Here is a 20,065-nt window from a genome sequence, read left to right on the forward strand (position 1 = left end):
TATGTGCACAGTGGGAGTGTGTGTGCATGCTGTGAGTGTGCATAGTATGTGAGTGTGCACGGTGGGTGTGGGTGTGCACAGTGGTGTGTGCACGGTGGGTGTCTGTGTGCATGGTAGGGGTATGAGTGTGCATGATATGAGTGTGCATGGTATGTGTGTGTGCACGGTGGGTGTGGGTGTGCACAGTGGTGTGTGCATGGTAGGTGTCTGTGTACGTGGTAGGGGTGTGAGTGTGCATGATGTGAGTATGCATGATGAGTGTGCACGGTATGTGTGTGTGCATGGTGGGTGTGGGTGTGCACAGTGGTGTGTGCATGGTAGGTGTCTGTGTGCATGGTAGGGGTATGTGTGCGCATGATGTGAGTGTGCATGGTATGTGTGTGTGCACGGTGGGTGTGGGTGTGCACAGTGGTGTGTGCACGGTGGGTGTCTGTGTGCATGGTAGGGGTATGAGTGTGCATGATATGAGTGTGCATGGTATGTGTGTGTGCACGGTGGGTGTGGGTGTGCACAGTGGTGTGTGCATGGTAGGTGTCTGTGTATGTGGTAGGGGTGTGAGTGTGCATGATGTGAGTATGCATGATGAGTGTGCACGGTATGTGTGTGTGCATGGTGGGTGTGGGTGTGCACAGTGGTGTGTGCATGGTAGGTGTCTGTGTGCATGGTAGGGGTATGTGTGCGCATGATGTGAGTGTGCATGGTATGTGTGTGTGCACGGTGGGTGTGGGTGTGCACAGTGGTGTGTGCATGGTAGGTGTCTGTGTGCGTGGTAGGGGTGTGAGTGTGCATGATGTGAGTATGCACGATGTGAGTGTGCACGGTATGTGTGTGTGCATGGTGGGTGTGGGTGTGCACAGTGGTGTGTGCATGGTAGGTGTCTGTGTGCATGGTAGGGGTATGTGTGCGCATGATGTGAGTGTGCATGGTATGTGTGTGTGCATGGTGGGTGTGGGTGTGCACAGTGGTGTGTGCATGGTAGGTGTCTGTGTGCATGGTAGGGGTATGAGTGTGCACGATGTGAGTGTGCACAGTATGTGTGTGTGCACGGTGGGTGTGGGTGTGCACAGTGGTGTGTGCATGGTAGGTGTCTGTGCGTGGTAGGGGTGTGAGTGTGCATGATGTGAGTATGCACGATGTGAGTGTGCACGGTATGTGTGTGTGCATGGTGGGTGTGCACAGTGGTGTGTGCATGGTAGGTGTCTGTGTGCATGGTAGGGGTATGTGTGCGCATGATGTGAGTGTGCATGGTATGTGTGTGCATGGTGGGTGTGGGTGTGCACAGTGGTGTGTGCATGGTAGGTGTCTGTGTGCATGGTAGGGGTATGAGTGTGCACAATGTGAGTATGCACGATGTGAGTGTGCACGGTATGTGTGTGTGCATGGTGGGTGTGTGTGTGCACAGTGGTGTGTGCATGGTAGGTGTCTGTGTGCATGGTAGGGGTATGAGTGTGCATGATGTGAGTGTGCATGGTATGTGTGTGTGCACAGGGGGTGTGGGTGTGCACAGTAGTGTGTGCTTGGTGGGTGTCTGTGTGCGTGGTGGGGTGTGAGTGTGCATGTGAGTATGCACGATGTGAATGTGCACAGTATGTGTGTGTGCATGGTGGGTGTGGGTGTGCACAGTGGTGTGTGCACGGTAGGGGCGGGTGTGTGCACAGTGGTGTGTACATGGTGGATGTCTGTGTGCACGGTAGGGGCGGGTGTGTGCACGGCGGGGCTGGGACTGCTGAAGGCTCCTGAACAAGGTGAAATGACCCTAAAAGCAGCACAGGGGGCTTTGATTTTCTGTGATTAACACCGGGCAGCCACCGGACCCTGAGCTAGTGACACTCTGGAGACAGAGCTGGACTGGCCTGAGCCCAGGAAAGGCCTTCCTTGGTACACACAGCAGGTTTCAGTAAGTAGCCACTGAATGTATCTATCGATTGTTAAGTGTTTACTGTCTTCTCAACATGGGTCAAGGGGCTCCCGAAAAATTCTACCGGTCATCTCCTGGCAAGTTTGGCTCTGGGTGGAGGCCGAGGAGATGGCTCTCTGCTCGCCCACCAACATGAATGAGAGGGAGTCGGGCCTGAAAAACTGCAGCTCCAGGAACTGGACAGGAGGTGCCTATCTCTGAAACCACGGCAGAGGGACCTGTCGGAGATACACAGTAAATCTCTCCTTGGAGGACTGGATCTGTCTCCCCAGAAAGGGAATGGACTAGCTTCATTGTTTGAGACAAACACCGGGGCTTCCCCATGCTTCCTTCTTGTTAAGAACAAACCTGTGTGCAATGGCTTCCTGGAAAAGGTGCATTCGGTCCCAGTATGTTTCTGGTTCAAAGCCTGAAAGGAAAAAAAATAAATGCTGAGTTGCTATTCTAAGCTTTGCAATCATCCCTGGGTCCGGCCTCCATGATCCATTACTACTCTTGGCAATTCTCCCCCCTTGAGCCTGAGCTCTGCTTTTCCACGCCACCAGCTTTCAGAACTGGCTTCCACCCCAAGGAGGAACGTCCTAAAGAGAATGACAGCCCCCAAGCTCCATCAAGGTCTATAAAGGGGAGGAACACAAGTCCTCAGCGACTAGCATGAGCAGCCAGAACTTGCTATGAGACTCATTCTAATGAAGTCTGTGCCAAAAGCAGAAAGGAGCAGGATATTAAATCCAAGCGAAGGACAAGCTTTAAGTGCATGCTATTTGCTTCCAAGGAGAGAAAAACGATTTACCAATTTTCCAGTTTAGGGGTGGGGAAACTGAAGCAAATCAATATAAAATGGTTTTTGGAAAAGTGATCAGCTGGGGAGGGGCATGGAGTGGGGTAGATGGGTGCCTGCCCCCGTCACCCACTTCATGCTGCGGCCTGGCTGGTGTGAGGAAAGGAGCAGGGCAAGGAGGTGGCAGGGCTGAGGCAGCTGTCACACGGTAGAGGCCACGGGCCGGGGCTGCTTTTGGGGTCAAAGTGCTGAGTGCTAGAGCAGCAACCACTCAAGACAGCGTCCCAGAGGCCAGGGCCGCCTGCAGGGGCTTGGCTGCTCTTTCCTTCTTTGGAATTTTATACATATGATAGATGTGAGGATTCTGGGTAACCAAAGAGCAAAAGAAAAAAAAAAAGACTTTGGCTTTAATTGGTAAAAACAAGACACAGAGTGTTCTTGTCATGTTTTTAAGATTTTGAATCCCTTCTTATCAGAAGGGGAGAGGACAGCGGAGATGGCACAGAAGCAAGAAAATCGACTTTCAGATTCAAACCCTCATTCCTTTCAACTAGGATGCCTTTCCTTCAGCCGTAACCATGGCAACCAACAGAGGATGCTGGCCTTGCAGACTGGTTACGACTGGCAGGGAAAACCATCAGCTCATACAGCAATGTCCTCCGGGGCCAGCCCTGTGAGCACTCCTGCCCAGTTACAGCGAAGGTGGGAGACCCCAGAAGAGTCTTTGGACGGTCTGGGTGAAGATCTCGCCTTCTCCACAACATATTAACAACAGCAATAGGAGGTGGTGCCTGGCTTAAAGTCATCAGACACAGATATAAACATCTGGCAATTTCAGGACTGCAGAAAACGGTCCCTCCGCGGCCATACCACAAGGGGAAAGAAACGAGAATGTGGGGGGTGGGGGATGTCATAAACTCCAAGGATCACGGGATCTATGGCCTCCAGGGGTCATGCAGCTTGCCTGGATTCCCAACTACTGCATAAAATGTTGTGTCTGTACAAAAATGTCTTCCAAGATGTAAAAAACATACAGATGTACCTTCAGAACAAAAGCTCTTTGCACCCCAGTGCGGGGTGGTGAGGGGGGAATGGTCTCTGCCATGAACCACGCCACGGACTCACGAGAACTCGGGGAAAGCACCTCCTTTGCCTCTAAGGTTTCTTCTTCCACACTGATAATTTCTACACCTAGGAAGCTAGAGGGTTCCAATCACCAGCAGTGACTCTAGCTTTTCCTTATAAAAAGGTCATCTGTGAGCTTAGGGAACGCTTTGCAGGAGCTAACGATAGGCTCATCACGGTGCACTTGGGGATGAAAAGTCCGTGCCGTGTGAACGCAGCTCACCCCGCGATCTGTCCACACCTGCCCCTGGAGTCAGGTGGGCGAGGGTGGAGCAGCGGGCGAGGTCGGCCCCGTGGGCTCCGTTCTGGGGGAGGGCTGGGATCGGGGGGTCCCTCGTCCTCCTCCTGCTCTGCCTCCTTGGGCCACGGGACCGGAGCCGTCCAGGTGCTAAGGCGCCTCAGCCGTGCACAGCAGCACACTGTCCTGCTCCACTTTCACTGCCTCCCCTTTCCAGCCCTTCTGCGTGGGGCAGTGATGCAAGCCTCCCATGAGGTTCAGCTTCCTGCCACCCAAACCAGTTAGGCTGGAGTGGAGAGAGGAGGCCGTGGGGAGAACTCAAACAACAGCGCCCCCTCCCCACCCACCATGCTCTCCAGGCCACACGAAGGTGTCCCTGAGCTGGCAAGGCAGCTCGGGCCACCCCCATTTTAGAAACAAGGCCATTTGAGGCTCAGAGACATTAGGTGACTTGTCCAGGGTTGGCCAGCCACTGAGTGAAGAAATCAGGATTAAATGCTGGTCCCTTGTCCAGAGGCCCCTTCTTTTTACCACCCACGAAAAGCTGACCTCCCTCCCAGTGCCTCGGGAGGCAACGCTGGCGGTGGGGGGGCGCGGTGCAGGGGACAGCCCTCAGGAGGGGGGTGTCTCTTACTGTCAAATAGGTGCTCGCTGCCCTCCTTGAGCAGGCAGCTAATGTTGAGTGGGATGAACAGCTGGGCCCGGAGCGGGTCGCCGTACAGGTAACTGGGCAGAGCAAAGGGCCCCTCCAAAACCGGCACCAACAAAAAGCCACAGGAGGTGGCCTTGCGGTGCCAACCTTGGACCTGGTGGGAAGCACAGAAACACAGAGTTTCCTGTTATGCACGACTCCTTTTTTTTTTCCTGTATCAAGCAGCATGCAGAATCTTAGCTTTCCGGACCAGGGATCGAACCTGAGCCCCCCTTCAGTGGAAGTACTGAGTATTAACCACCGGACTTGCCAGGGAAATACCACATACGTTAACTTGTAAGAAACAAACGTTATTTCAAAAACCTTCCACCGAAAAGGAGGCAAAACCAATTTTTAAAAAAAAGAGGCCGACTTATTCATAGAGAAGATACATAGGTGATAGGAAATTCTCAGAAAATTATCTACCTGTTAAAAAAAAAAAAGGTGACAGGGCCTCTACCTGCACAGAATGTCTCCACCATAACAGCAAAGTGTCAGGGCAATAGATGGAAGTTCCAGCGAACGGTGGGAGGGTGAGAGAAAGGGTTACTTTTTGCTCTACACCAGGGATTCTCAACTGGGGGCAACGCACCCCTCCCTGGGGACATTAGCAAAATCTGGAGACATTTTTGGTTGACATAGGAGGGGGTGCTACTGTGGGTAGAGGCCAAGGATGCTGTTCAACATCCTACAGTGAACAGGCCAGGCCCTCCACTCCTGACAGAGAACAATCCGTCCTACATGTCAGTAGCCCCAAGGCTCAGACACCCCCTAATCGACACCTTTTCCGACTGTTTGAATTTTTCACAATGTTTAATTTTTTGAAAGAGGCTATTACAAGGGTCCAGGTGAAGGTAACAGGAGCCTGAACTGAAAACAGCTGTTTAAGGGATGAGAATCCCTGCACAGGCCCGACCGCGCACGGGGTGGGGGCTCACCATCTCAAAGAGCACTGCGGCGGTCACAGCCATCCAGTGCAGCTTGATCTCAAAGGCCGCGTTCAGAGAGAAGTTGCCGTGGTAGTAACAGCTGCACCACTCCAGGCGGTCCGTGCGGTTGTTCACGTCCACATCCAGGGTCACGGTCCTCTGCTCCGGGACAGTGGCGGCTACGTCAGCGTGCAGGTGGAGGGGGCGCCCAGGGGAGGGAAAGGAAGGCAGGGGTGAGGAGGAGGAGCAACCAACCAAGCATACAGACGTGAATCTGCAGATTCTAGACGCTTCCTGGAAATCGTCTAGTCCAGGGCTCAGCAAATGTTTCCTATGAAGGCCCAGGTAGTAAGTATTTTAGGTTGTGTAGCTATAAGGTCTCTGTTCTCACTACTCAATGCTGCTGTTAAGAGTGCAAAAGCAGCCAGACATTACCTAAATGAATGAGCACACTGTGTTCCAATAAAACTTTATTTACAAAAACAGGCAGATTTTTAGGGCAGTGAGACTACTCAGTGTGATACTCTAACGGTGAGCGCTACTGTGCTGTGCTAAGTCGCTTTAGTCATGTCCAGCTCTTTTCGACTCTGTGGACTGTGGACTATAGCTCACCAGGCTCCTCTGTCCACGGGATTCTCCAGGCACGAACACTGGAATGAGTTGCCATGCCCTCCTCCAGGGGCTCTTCCTGACTCGAAGATAGAACCCGCATCTCCTATGTCTCCTGCATTGGCAGGAGGGTTCGTCACCACTAGCGCCACCTGGGAAGCCCCAGAATGGTGAGTACATGTCATTATACACTTGTCTAAACCCGTAGAAGGCAGAACACCCAGAGCACACTTTAAGGGAAACCGTGGACCTGGCTGATAATGATGTGCTGGGGTAGGGTCATGGACTCTAACAAACATCCCACTTCAGTGGGGATATGTCGACGGCGGGAGAGGCAGGGGTGGGCAGGGGGTATACGGAAACTCTGTACTTTCTGCTCAATTTTGCAGTGAATCTAAAACCAAAGTTATTATAAAACAAACAAATGAACAAATAGGCGTGTTTGTTCATAGCCTGCCTCCTCTAATCTAATCCCACCCCCGATCTACAGATGAGGAAACAGCAGCCCATGGAGGGGAACTGCCCTGGCCGAGATCAAAGTCAGAACCTCAGCCAGGCTGAGCCCCAGATCTTCCAATTCCAGAGACCAAGGAGCCTAGACCAGAGTGAGGAGGGGGTATTGCTTTTTGGTTTCAACCCAGGAAGGCAACAGTTCTATAATCTTTTCTCAAGAAATGAAACTCTTACTGAAGTCTAATACTCTGTCCCCGGCTTCCCAAGTGGCCCTAGTGGTAAAGAACCCTCCTCGATGCAGGAGACGCAGGTTTGATCCCTGTGTTGGGAAGACCCCTCTGGAGAAGAAAATGGCAACTCACTTCAGTATTCTTGCCTGGAAAATCCCATGGACAGAGGAGCCTAGTGGACTACAGTCCCTGGTGTCGCAAAGAGTCGGACATGAATAAGCATACATATGCAATGCCCTGTCCCAGTGACCGGGTGCTGCCCACTGATGCCAGGTCAGCACCAAAGTAGCTCATCCGACCTGGGCTCCTGCTCGCAAATCCTTCTCAACCAAGATGGGTGTTTTAGAGATGGGTCAGACATAGAGTTCCTGACCAATGGCCTGAAGCTGGCTCAGACGTAAATAAAAACCAGGGCTCCACTCTTGTCTTTCTGGGTGAGGCCAGACCCGGGGCTTCTGTAAACTGTGATCGGCCCCATTTCCTCCCTCCCCCTCAAATCCAATGGCATTTCTTTATGGGCAGCAGTCCACTGTAACAATCATGGGAGCTATTGAAATAGTAAGAGCATTTTCCCAGAAAACATGCACACATGAAAGATTCTGCTTAGTTCTAGATGTTCCTAAAGAAACTGTCAAGAACCAAAATGATACTACTTCTCCCAGAAGCAGAAACTCTAACAAAGGGGTAAGTGCAACACACGGGGTCCTGCACCCACCCCTGGGGGGAACCTCGGTGGTGGGCGGTGCCCTGCTCCACTTCTCACACAGGGCACCGGCCACGCGGGCTCTGTGTGACTCTGAGGATCTGGAAACCAGCACGGTTTCCATTCCACCAGCCAGGCAAGAACTCGAGTTAGCCAGGCGCTTCCAGGCTGACCAAGTAGGAACAGGAATTTCACTGGAGTCTGGCCTGTGTTATGTTTGTTCCCCTCCTTCTGGGGGGTTTTCAGGGTCTCTCCAACCTGCCTTTGAGGGGAATCTCACGACGCCTTGCCTAGAACTCACACCTCAACTCATCAATCTGGTTCTCAAAATCAGAGGTCACCATCATTCAATAAGAATGTATTCACCCCACCTTAGGGAAGGGTCCTGGGGTGCATGCCCCAAAGTAAGCACATTTGGTGGGGGAGGGCAGAGGGGAGGTCCACGCTCAGAGTAAGTGCCTGGAATAGACCACCTCTGAGATCCCTTCCTCTTCTGAGGTCCTGAGATGCTCTGGTGTGGGGACAGCCCCTGGCAGGGGCTAAACCAGCAGAGAATAGCCGCTCACACCCACTGTGTCCTGACCCCCTGGGAAAAGTGACCACACTGTCTGTCCGGTCCATGCAGGACTAGCACCTGGCCCTGATCTGACAACTGCCGAGCCCTGCTGGTCGGCTGGGACAGTAATGCACGCGCCCCACTCAGCAGGTGGAAGCTGCGCAGGAGACCGCAGCATTGACAGTCACAGCGTGGCAGCTGCGGCGGCCCTAACCCTGGTTCCCACGGCACTGCCCCTCTGCCCAGCTGCCCGCCAGCACTCCCCGGGCCCCACCAGCCCAGACACCTACCCAAGAGCGCGGCGGCCTGGCTGCGGCCCCCGAAGCTGCGGCTGAAGGAGCTGTGCCTGCTGGCGTAGGAGGCTGGCCGGCTGGGCAGCCAGGGCAGCAGGAAGGCAGGGATCTCCGAGTGCAGGAGCTCCTCCGCCACGAAGGCCACCTCGAACCACTTGCGCTGGAAGCTGGCGAAGTCATCCACTGCCGTCGTATGCCAGGTGGTGGGCTGCTGCACAGCCACTGCGGAGGGCGGTGGGGGGGGGCCTCAGCACGGTGATCGTGTTTTCACCGATTCGCGCCTGACGCAGTGAATCTGAAAACACGGCGCTAAGAAGCCAGCCATGAAAGGCCGCGGAGTGCGTGAGGCCACTTGGGTAGAAATGTCCAGAACAGGCCAGCCTTTAGAGACAAGACAGCTGACTGGTGGCCAGGGCCTGGGCGAGGTGGAGTTTGGGAGGGAGCACCCCTGAGAATGGGGCGTCCCTTCAGGGTGATGGAAAGGTCATGGAACTAGACAGAGGTAGTGGCTATGTGACACTGTGAGCCCTACATGCCACTGAACTGTCCCCTTTAAAATGCTTAGTTTGGGGGAAGTCCCCAGTGGTCCAGTGGTTAGGCACTTTCACAGTGGTGGTCCTAGGTTCAACCCTTGATCAGAGAACCAAGATGCCACAAGCCACGTGGCATGACCAAAAAACAACAACAACAAAAAAAAAAAAGGGAAAAATAAATAAAATAGTTAGTTTCATGTTATGTGACCTCTATTTCAATTAAGACTATTTTATCCTGCAGTGACGCTCAAACTAAGTACAGATGCTCAGGGAGGTTGACATGTCCGTCAACCGAGGGGACAGCATCACACAAGGAGCCTGAGAAGCCCTGTCATTTGAGGGGGCGCGTCGCCGGGAAACACCTGCCTCGCAGGCAGCAGTCAGCCTCACCTCGCTCGGGATCTCTGTCCATCACGATCTTGTAGAAATAGAAGCCGTAGATGAAGGTCCGCCAGGCTTCGCCAGAGGCGTGTGTGATGAGTTGCTCTTCCAGCATTTTCTAGAAGGAGAGTCAGCGAAACTCTGAAATTCCTGCAGGGGAACATCTCAGAGGGGCAGCCCTCAGAACCCACCCTCCTCCCTATCAGCTGTATCGGTTGCACTGTGTTAAACGCTGTGCCTGATACAGATTACATTATAAAATGCAAACACATAATACAGTGTCATTAGATATTTCAAACACACAGACAAATACAAAGAAACTTCAGGTCATACCATCAGCCACCTTCGACTAATTTAACTTTTTGCTATACAGACTTAAGAGATTTGTTTAAGATCCTGCAAGCCATGCAGTGTGGCCAAAGAAAACTAAACAAAACTTAGAAATCTCTATGGATTCTCCCATGTCTCTCCCTTCCTCTCTATCCAGAAATAAATGGTGAGTGTAATATAATTCTCATGTATATTTTTTAATAATTTTATTATATAGACACATACTGATCAAATGTCATTGATTCTCCATGGGGGCCTCTGTGTGGACAGGATGGTGTGCACTGACCTTTCCCTTCCCCGCTTCTCGAGTTTAATTCCAGTTCTGAACAATGTCATTAAATTCAGCAAGGGCTGGCTCAGTGCCTACCATGTGCCAAGTAATACTCGGGCACACAAGGTCGGAGCTGCCCTGTTCTCGAGGGGCCTGGTCAGGGCGGAGGATGAACGAGATGCGGACAGACCACACGCAACTGTGCCCAGCGCTCTGGGAAGCGCAGGGAGCCAGGAAGGCGCTGAGGCAGACAGAGGGCTTTGCCTGGGCACTTTTCACAGGGATTTCCCCCCTGAGGGTCAGAAGTATAGATTCTGCCCAAAACACTTCAGTGCACATGGGAGACTGTGTCTGATATTTAAGTCAGGGACAGAAGTGCCTTCCGAACCACGACGGGCCTGTGGTTCATCGGTTAGCCCCGCGCCGCCCCGGGGCCTCACCTGCATGATGTCGATGGCCATGGCCTGCGTCTGGACCCCCTCCACGTGATTCACCAGCCAGTGCACCACCTCCGCGCTGATGAAGCAGCTCGGCGACAGGCCCTTCTGCTCAGGGAGCAGCTGGACACCTGTCCTGAGTTCCGAGGAGGCCACAAGGGGAGAGGAGGTGCGGAAAGAAGAGAGTCCCCCACGGAAGGGAGGGCCCTCACAGCACAATTCCTCCCCGCTGCTCCCAGACGCAGGGAAATCCCTGTGGCTGGACACGAGAAGGTGTGGCAGGGGAAAGGAGAAGGGGGAGGGGAAGACCTGGCCTTCAGAGAACACCTGCGACTCAGCCACTGCGGTCCCACTTTACAAACAAGCTAACAGGGCTCGGAGACGTCAAGTAACTTGCCCAAGGTCACACAGCTGTTGAGGAATCAGGTATAAACCCACCAAACCCCACTGCCTGAGCAGCACCCTTGCTCACACCATGGGATCCTCTGACCCCCTGCATTCATCCACAAGAGAAGCCACTTACGAGGGGTGCTTCATGGCCTCCAGGATCTCCACCAGGGTGGAGGAAGAGGTCAGGGAGCTGGCCGCCAGTTGCTGAGAGCTGCAAACAGAGAAGGAGAGCAACCTTCTTAAGGGTCTTGACCTTCCTCCTTCACTTCTCACGGAGCTGGAAGCCAGGACAATCTGGACACCGCAGACGCGGAAGCAAAGCACGGCCAGCTACATCCTGGGGATGTCTCAGAGGGGCTGTCCTGCTTCCAAAGCGTGTGTGTGTGTCTGAGTCGCTCAGTCATGTCCGACTCTTTGCGACCCCATTTACTGTAGCCCACCAAGCTCCTCTGTCCATGGAATTCTCCAGGCATGAGTACTGGAGTGGGTTGCCATTTCCTTCTCCAGGACATCTTCCCAACCCAGGGATCAAACACCACAGGCAGATTCTTTTCCATCTGAGCCACAAGGGAAGCCCTTTCCAAATAAGTATATATATCTATTTAAACCCCATCCTTGGGTCCCCGTGTCTCCCGGGGACTATATACGACATCACGGCTGCCCTCAGGCTGGGCTGGTTGGGCTGATCTGATAAACCTATCTGTGGGGGCAAAAATAGAGACTCAGACCTACAGAACAGACTTACAGACCCAGCGGCAGCAGAAGAGGGTGGGATGAATGGAGACAGTAGCACTGAAATAGACACATTACCATGTGTAAAAAATATTTAGTGAGCTAATGGGAAGGTGCTGTGTAATGCAGAAAGCTCAACCCGGCACTCTGTGACAATCTAGAGGGATGGAGCGGGAGGGAGCTTCGGGACGGAGGGGACATACATACACCTGTGGCTGACTCACACTGCCGTGTGGCAGAAACCAACACAACACTGTAAAGCAATTGTCCTCCAATTAAAAATAAATAAATGTACTTAAAAAAAAAAAAGAATTCAAAGTGGTTTCGTGTCCTAACTTGCTTCCTCTAACGAGCCTCTCCCCTCTGAATAATCTATGTCAGGCTCGACCACTTCCAAGATATTTCCCTGGAGGGACGCTCTGGGCCTCCCACCCGTGGCATCCTTCTTCTCTGGTGCCTCAGTGGTAAAGAATCTGCCTGCAGTGTGGGAGCTGCGAGGGTTTGAGCCCTGGGCTGGGAAGCTCCCTTGGGGGAGGGCATGGCAACCGACTCCAATATTCTTGCCTGGAGAATCCCCATGGACAGAGGAGCCTGGTGGGCTACAGTCCATAGGGTCGCAGACAGTCGGACACGACTGAGTGATTTAGCATGCACGCAAGCATTAGGTAACTGTGGCCGGAGCACGGGGTACAGAATCCCACGGTCATCACCACCAGTGGGAGGGCCTCTGGTTTTACTTGGCCTCAGCTTCCCCATCTATAAACTGGGGAGGACACTGTTCCTGTCCTCCAGGGTTGCTGGGAGGTTAACGTGTATAAAATACTGAGCCTGAACTGACGCCCACCAAGTCCAAAACAGTCAATGATGCTAAACACAACAGTGACAGCCACCCTCTTGAACTTGGAGACATGAAGGATGCTGGTGAAGGGGACTTCCCTGGCAGTCCAGTAGTTAAGACTCCGAGCTTTCAATGTACGAGGCACAGGTTCAATCCCTGGTTGGGGAACCGAGATCCCACATGCCACATGGTACGGTCAAAAAAGAAAAAGACCTGGTGAAGGTCAAAGAGCCAGGAAGCATCAAGGGTCTACATTTGAATCCCGTCTGCCTGCTCCCAGTGCCCAGATCTTTCTATCACCTGCTCCTCGAGCTCTTCCTTGACAATATGACGGTTCATAAAGATGCTAAATACTCAGCAACTGAACCCAGATCCCGGGGCACGGGTCACACCAAACCTGGGGCTTATCCGGAAGTTCCTTAATCCCCACCCCCCTCCCCGGGTGCCCCTGTCTTGGCCTCCTCTTCCTACTCGGCGGATCCAGGACCCACTGGAGCATTTCAGAACCTCAGGGGTTAAAGAAGCCTTTAAAGAAAGATCCTGGAAGTGAACTTCCTTCTGATGCCTGAGTCCCTGTGACAAGCGTCTGGACAGAGGCTGTGCCATCGTGTGAACATCATCAGCGGCAGAGAGCTTGGTTCCCTGAGGCAGGAGCAGCTGCCTGGGGCTTTCTGCCGTGAGATGGAGTGTGTTCTCTGTAATTCAGCCAGGCGTCCTGACTCGTGTCGATCCCAGCCTTCTCCAGCCTAGACATTCCCAGTTCCTCTTCCAAAAGCAGAAGAGAACCTACTGTTCTACCCTCGTGAGCAACAAGGAAGCAGAAACGTGCATGCCTTTCCTGCACCCTGGAGGCTGGAGCTGAAGCGTCCACCAGGCTTGGTGGGGACGTGGGCCTGGAGAGACGAGAGGCTGGACGGGCCCAGCTCCTGCACAGCGCCTGATGCCTTGGCGTTCCTACAGGAGCCTGTGAGGAGGGCCGGGCACGGACCACCAGCCCCTTTGGAAGATGCCGGTGAGGACTGACTGCTCTGGGCTCCCAGACATAACTCGTAGTCGAGTCAGAACTCGGGCCCGAGATCCAGACCCCCAGCCTCTGCAGCCTCTGAGGTCAGAGCGTCCCCACCGCCCAGTAGCACGAGTGTGGCCTTCCTGAGTCTCACCTGCTATCACTGGAGTTTGCAGAGGGGAAGCCCTGTTCCCCCAAGCTCTGCGAGTTCCCGAAGGTCTGGCTGTTACCCCTGTCCACGGACTGGCCTGTGCTCACCCCCAAGCTGCTGCCGTCCAGCACTGGGGCAGCCGTCTGGTCCAAAGACACCTGCAGGAGATTTAAAAGTTAACGCCAAAAAAAAAAAAAATTAATGCCAAAAACCAAAAACCTTTCAGGCTGTTCACAAGTACAGTCCTTCCTATCCCTCTCCTTCCTAGTCCCCGCTGGTCCCTGGGGGAAGAGCTAAAGGAGTCCAGGGACCGCCCCCCACCAGGCATGTACCCCCTTCCATCAGAGTAGGGGGAGTTCATGCACCCCAAACTGAGGCCATGGGAGGCCATTGTGCACAGTGAACCCCCCAGACCAGCACCTGACTCAAACCACAAGATTTACACTAAAGAAAACCCCTGGAGAAGGAGTGAAGAGGCCGTCCCCCCGGGCTGGGAGGAGGGAGACAGCAGCCCCACACCACTCAACCCTGTCCTCCTAGCCCACTTCCGTCACGGGTCCGGTCAGTCTTCCCAACTGCCCAGGTTCACACCTCAGGCACACCTGGAGTTTCCTTCTCCCGCCTCTCCCCTAAGGAGAGGCCTCGTCCTGCAGCCTCCCCTCCGCTGACTCCCAGGGCCCACCAGATGCACCCAAGAACCACCCAGCTCCCACCGACGCCACCCCACACACATCCTACCTGCGAGCACTCCAGCTTCACCCTCCTGAAGGACAACTCAACCCCATCACTCCTTACCCTGACATCTTTCCAGTCTCCGCACGAGCTATCAGACTGAGACCCGACTTGCAGAACTGGGGGCTTCTGCACACACACAGACACACACACACAGACACACACACACCCACCCACACCCACGGCTGCCTTTCCAGCAGAGTCAATCCCGTGTGTTCAATCCTCTCTGTGTGCCCCTCGGGGACTCCCTTCCCCACCAACACGGGCTAGAAACGCTGTGTTCCAAGTGCTGCTCCCTTAGTGAAATGCTCCCTGACTCACTCTGGGCCCCAAACAGAAACCTCCTTCTCTGCTTTCAGTCTCTGACCCTCGCCTGGGGGCTGGCACGTTTTGCTTCATGTCATGGTTTTCTGTCTCATTCCCTTTAAACAGCCTGAAGGGCAGGACTGTGACCTGCCCACCTAGAGAGGCTGCACCCAACAGCGAACATCTGGAGAGAACAGCAAGTCTCCAAGAGCATTTCTGGAAAAATACAAGCCACCTAGTCTCTCTCACACGGGGTTCTCGAGTACTTACAGAAGAATATTATCAGATACTCTATTAGATGATTAAAAAATCACTCCTTCTAAATAAAACACAGCATCTCAACCATGGTACTGCTGCCATTAAGGGTCAGATAAGCCTTTGCTGTGGGAGTTTCCCAGCTGGCTCAGTGGTAGAGAACCTGCCTGTAATGCAGGAAACACAGGTTTAATTCCTGAGTCGGGAAGATCCCCCGGAGGAAGAAATGGCAACCCACTCCAGTATTCTTGCCTGAAGAATCCCATGGACAGGGGAGCCTGGCGGGCTACAGTCTTGGGGTCGCAAAGAGTGACTGAGTACCCACGAAGCCTTTGTTGTGGGGACCACTGGGTGCATTGTGGGTGCTCAGCAGCACCCCTGGTTTCTGCTCACCAGACACTAGCCACGACCCCCTTATCATCTCCCTCTGCTCCAGCTGTGACAAAAATACCTTCAGGTATTACCAAAGGTCCCCTGGGAGACAAAATCATCCCTGGTTCTGAAAGAACCAGTTTGCTCTTCTATACCAGGCTCAATGAATTGCCAAAAAAAAAAAAAAAAAAAGAAAAGGACCACATAGACTCTGCCAGCCCCATAAATACAGAGAGAAACGCAGCAAGAGATAGCTTGCAATTACCAACCACCATCTGCCCTCAACCAGAAAGACTTAGGAAGAAGTGCCATGCCATGAAATTAAGTTAGAAGCTAATGCAGGGGACCAGGCCCAGCTCTCTGGTACAGGTGCGCTTTCTGGGCCTCTCTGTGGGTTATCTCTTGTCTACTGCCCCTGAGTCAGAACCGCACCACCAGCCCACACCAGGATGTGGTTAAAGAGTTATCCTCTAAATCAGAAGTTGGCAAATATCTTCTGTCAAGGACCAGATGGTAATTATTTTAGGCTTTGTGGGCTATAAGGCCTGTTGAAACTGCTCAACTCTGCATGAAAAAGCACAAAAGCAACCATCAATGATGTGAATGAAGGAATGTGGCTCTGTTTCGATAAAACTTTACTGACAAAAGCAGATGGTGGACCAGACTAATGTTTGTATGATTACATGGTTAATCAATATAAAATAACAAGTTAAAGAAGATAAAACTTCCCCTGCCTTCATGACACTTACCATCTGGGAGGAAAAACAAATAAGAGTTCAGCCTTTAAGTCAGGTTGCTACGTCATATGGACAAAAACACCTAAAGGGGAAGATGCTATCACGTGGGCAAAGATGGAGACAATGAGCCCCCTTTGTTGCCACAAACAGAAGGTACTGCATCTCCAAGATGAAATTCAATTTCAACTGCCCCTCAAACTCAGCTTCAGCCCAATTCCAGGTGTTTTCAGAACCGAGCTGAAGGCCAGGTCAAGGCTTCAACTAACAGACAGGCACACACGGGCTGCAGGGCCCTGGGGTTGGACTGACCTGCGGGTAGAAGGCGGATGCTGCTGTGCGCGGGCTGCGGACAAACTCCATAAAGAAGGCCCCGTCCTGAGGTCAGAGCGGCGGGGAGCGGCGGCAGGCGCGAGGGGGTGGAGGATGGCACGCGGCCCAGCGGTGAACCATTGCAGAAGGAGGAAGGGACAAAAGAAACAAACAAAAACAAGGAGGGAAGGAGAGAAAGACGGGCACATGAGGGGAAAGGGGGAGAGAGAGAGAGAGAGAGACCCATCCACCCAGGAGGAAGATATCCAAATGCAAAGCATTAGCAGAAACCCACACCTTCCCAGGCAGAGCATCCCAGCCATGTAGGCGCAGCACCTGGGGGAAGGTGTGTCCAAGCGCCTCAGCTCTCATCAGAGCCAAGCTTGGATGCCTGCGCCCCCACATAGCTCTGAACGTCCTTCAGACCCATGCCAAGGGGACAGAGAGGCCGCAGGGCAGCTTGTGTGTGTGTGTGGGGTGCACAGGGCAGGAGGGGGGGCAGTGTCCTGGCCTGGTGGGGAGACTCCCAGGCTTCTGGAAGATACATGGACACCTGAAGCTTGCTGCTAAACACGGCAGCAGGTGGGAGAAGAGGATTCAATGAAGGAAAAGTTCTTGCTAAATTTTCCAAGCGAACCAGGGAGACAGAAGCAGCAGTACCTTCTCCTCTGCTGGTTGTGTAACAAAACCACGAAGCCGCTGAGACATTTACAGTGTCAGACACGTATGTGCTCACCAGGAGGGGCCCCTGGAGCGGCCTCCCCGCCATCCTTGCAGGGTTCGGGTTACCGTGGACTTGAAACATAAACGGCAGAGAGAACTTTTCCAATCACACCTCCCTCCCTCCTTCCTTCTTAAGGTCAAGACATATCCTCTTGTCCCTTCAAAATCTGCACTTTTTATGTCATTACTGAAATTTGGAAATAGCACTCCATATCCCTGAAGGTCTCTGCTTTCCTACCACTTCTCTTTAATTCTAGAAGTAGAATCACTGAAGTATTTCACTGTCTGTTTTACCAGGACTGCTGTCCTGGCCCATCAGCCCCGACAAGCTCCAGTAATGAGCCGTGGAAACACACACATGGGTACCCTCCACACATGCTAACATGTAGGATGCTGCCTGGAGACAGTGTTGGGCCATCTCCTGACCCCTCTGCCTCCTGCGGACCACTTGGAAATCTATACCCGGGCAGACCCATGGCCACCTTGTGGACTTCACTGTCCAGCCGGAAGATGAGGGGAGTGCTATGGACAACAGTCTCCTCTCTGGTCACCGGCATATGTTAAGCCTAATCCTTGTGGTTCTGTAATCTCTCACTTCTCAGTACAGTCCCCACAGTTTCTAATCCTCAAAGAGGACAGCCAGCGGACAGCACACAGGCATTTGTGTGTTCCCATGCTCTATTTGCGCCCCTCCTCTGCCAGAACACAGAAAGAGGTGCTGACGTGAGGCACCCGTGAGGACAGGTGAAAAGACTTCCTTCACTGACGGGTCGTTCCTGACGCACATACTACACTGAGGACTGGACCCAGAGCCACGGTCTTAGAGCTGGGCTTGCAGAACAGCCTACAGAAAAATGTGGTCCCCTGGTTGTTCCAGCCCATGAGTTGAGAACTTTTCAAATTTTAAATGGTGGAGGAAGAGTCCACACAACAACCTGGATCCTGCCTCTCAGCCCACAAAGTCTAAAATATTTATTAAGGTTTGCCATCTCAGGTCTATGAACTCCCCAAGCTGCTTGCAGCCTCAGTTGCTACTTTTCCCAGATTTTAACCCCTCCATCCTAGTCATCTAATTCTAGGAACTTATCCTGAAGAAATAATCAGAGATGTGATCAAGTAATTATATGCAAGGCTGTTTTCAGCATTATTTGTAATTGTGATACACTGCAGAATAATTATAAAAACCTTACAGAATAGTTACCAAAAACTATTTTTAAAAATCAGAAATCAAAAAAAAAAAAAATCAGAAACCAACATACATATTTTTGTAAACAAATGAAGGTCTATCCACATGATGAAATATTATATATTTTTTTTAAATCATGCTTTGGAGAAATAATGAGACAGGGAAATGTTCATGATGTGGGAGAAAAATAAATAGGCAGATGGATATATAAGTTAACCACAATGTTGAAAAATAAAATACATCTATTGGATCTGCTTCATCTCTGAGTGAGAGAAACCAGATAAGGGAATGTGCAGCCACATCAGAACGATCTCAGGTTCTGAGTTTCTGGGGAGAATGAGCTGACAGAGTCGTATCTATTGGTCTTCGAAGGCAGGACAAGCCTGCCCTGTGGAGTTTTCAGCCCCTCTACTGTACTTGCCAATTCCGTGCAGAGGCCAAAGTCTCAGGTTTTGGTTTCTGTCTCCCAGGACACTCCCATCTGACTACTTCTCAGGAGTCTATGCAAACTGATGGGAATTTCGTTCACCAAAGAGTGAACGAATCTGCTCCTGGAATCTGCTTCAGTCGTTTTCTACCCTCCTCCTGCCCACCCACACACCCACCCCCGTCCCTACCCCACCCTCACCAGGGAGGGCTGAAGATGGAGCTGAAGGGGAACCAGAGGCCAGCGTCACAGCTCAAGCCAAACCTTCAGTCTTGACTGACCCAGTTAACCTGACTGATTTTACACCTGCTTTCATCAGGTACTCAGCTTCCTTACAAGTCCCTCCATCAACACAGCGATGCTACAAAGGGTTCATCAACTCCTCAGCACACTTGGTTCTGGCTCCCAGCGCTGTGTGCTACCTTCCACATCGAGGCCCTGAGTGCACACGCTGGCCCCCTGCCCATCCGAGGGGCTCCTTTACCTTTCGCGGGCTGTCCACGTAGGTGGGAGTCATGGCAACACCGCTGCTCTCGGCCGGCGGGGCGGAGCTCTTGACCCCATGTGCCGCTGCCTGCTGCTCTCCCAGGCACCTGAGGAGGAAAAGCCCAGGGCGGTTCTGCTCAGAGCCGGGGGAAGGACCAGCGTCGGCCACAACGGGTCAAAGGCTGCTCTGTGGCCATCATCTCTGAAACACGCTTTTCCCTTTGTTTCTCCTCAGACCCTGTGTGCTGCCCTTAATTTCATTCTTTGTCCTGAATGATTGCCAGCTGCCACCGAAAATCAGAAAATAGCTCAATTTTAAAAGCATCTTGGTGGTCCAGTGGTTAAGATGCAGAGGATGTGCGTTCAATCCCCTCGTGGAAGAACTAAGATCTTGCATGTCACACAGTGCAGCCAAAAATAAACAAGTAAATAAAAGTATCTTGGCACAGCTTAGGGTTTACATATTCCTTTGAAAAGGCAAGTTACATGGTTTGAGTCACTCCATCTGTGAACACCATGCTTTCAACTCTCTGGGACAGAGCTTTTCCTGTTTTTATTAAATAGACCACCAGAAGCACACTCTGAAAATTAGGGCTGCGTTACCATTCAGCACAACTAAATAGGGCGGAACGTGTCAACTCTTTACATATTTGGAAGATTTGTTAATCTTGCAAATGCACACACTTAATCCCTCCCCACCCCCTAAAAAAAGCCACGCACATAACAGGCATTATCTCAGACACAAGACCACTGTGGTTTTCTTATGACATCTCCTCCCATCTTGGTTCTGGAGTCCATAAACGCCTAACTTCACATTTATTTTTCTAGTTTCTTTTGTGTACTAAAATAAACCATGAACCATTGTGACTTAGGGCTTCCCAGGTGGCTCAGTGGTAAAGAATCCATCTGCCAATGTGGGAGACCTGGGTTCGATCCC

The 20,065-nt window shown here is 52.3% G+C and overlaps 1 protein-coding gene and 1 long non-coding RNA gene across 10 annotated transcripts in view; one reads left to right on the plus strand and one right to left on the minus strand.

Annotated features, from left to right (window-relative positions):
- Positions 1-20,065, minus strand: part of DEPDC5 (DEP domain containing 5, GATOR1 subcomplex subunit) — a 73,112-nt gene that overhangs the window by 2,227 nt on the left and 50,820 nt on the right. For 3 of the 9 annotated variants that reach the window (XM_043901245.1, XM_043901244.1, XM_043901253.1), the window contains 10 exons: positions 19,127-19,235; positions 16,307-16,372; positions 13,599-13,753; positions 11,002-11,079; positions 10,482-10,737; positions 9,450-9,558; positions 8,524-8,748; positions 5,692-5,861; positions 4,697-4,868; positions 2,267-2,327 (listed from right to left, as the gene is read on the minus strand). In XM_043901245.1, coding sequence (XP_043757180.1) covers positions 2,267-2,327; positions 4,697-4,868; positions 5,692-5,861; positions 8,524-8,748; positions 9,450-9,558; positions 10,482-10,737; positions 11,002-11,079; positions 13,599-13,753; positions 16,307-16,372; positions 19,127-19,235 — 1,401 coding nt within the window. Of the gene's footprint in view, positions 1-1,623; positions 2,137-2,266; positions 2,328-4,696; positions 4,869-5,691; positions 5,862-8,523; positions 8,749-9,449; positions 9,559-10,481; positions 10,738-11,001; positions 11,080-13,598; positions 13,754-16,306; positions 16,373-19,126; positions 19,236-20,065 lie in introns of those variants that run through there. The other 6 variants (XM_043901248.1, XM_043901247.1, XM_043901251.1 and 3 more) reach the window with 4 other exon arrangements.
- LOC122693645 lies at positions 6,782-8,509 on the plus strand. Its single transcript, XR_006340957.1, has 3 exons — positions 6,782-6,896; positions 7,582-7,658; positions 8,303-8,509. It is a non-coding gene; the product is annotated as an uncharacterized LOC122693645 (long non-coding RNA).

This window comes from Cervus elaphus, chromosome 5 (assembly GCF_910594005.1).
Source record: "Cervus elaphus chromosome 5, mCerEla1.1, whole genome shotgun sequence".
In the NCBI taxonomy this organism is placed as follows: Eukaryota; Metazoa; Chordata; class Mammalia; order Artiodactyla; family Cervidae; genus Cervus; species Cervus elaphus.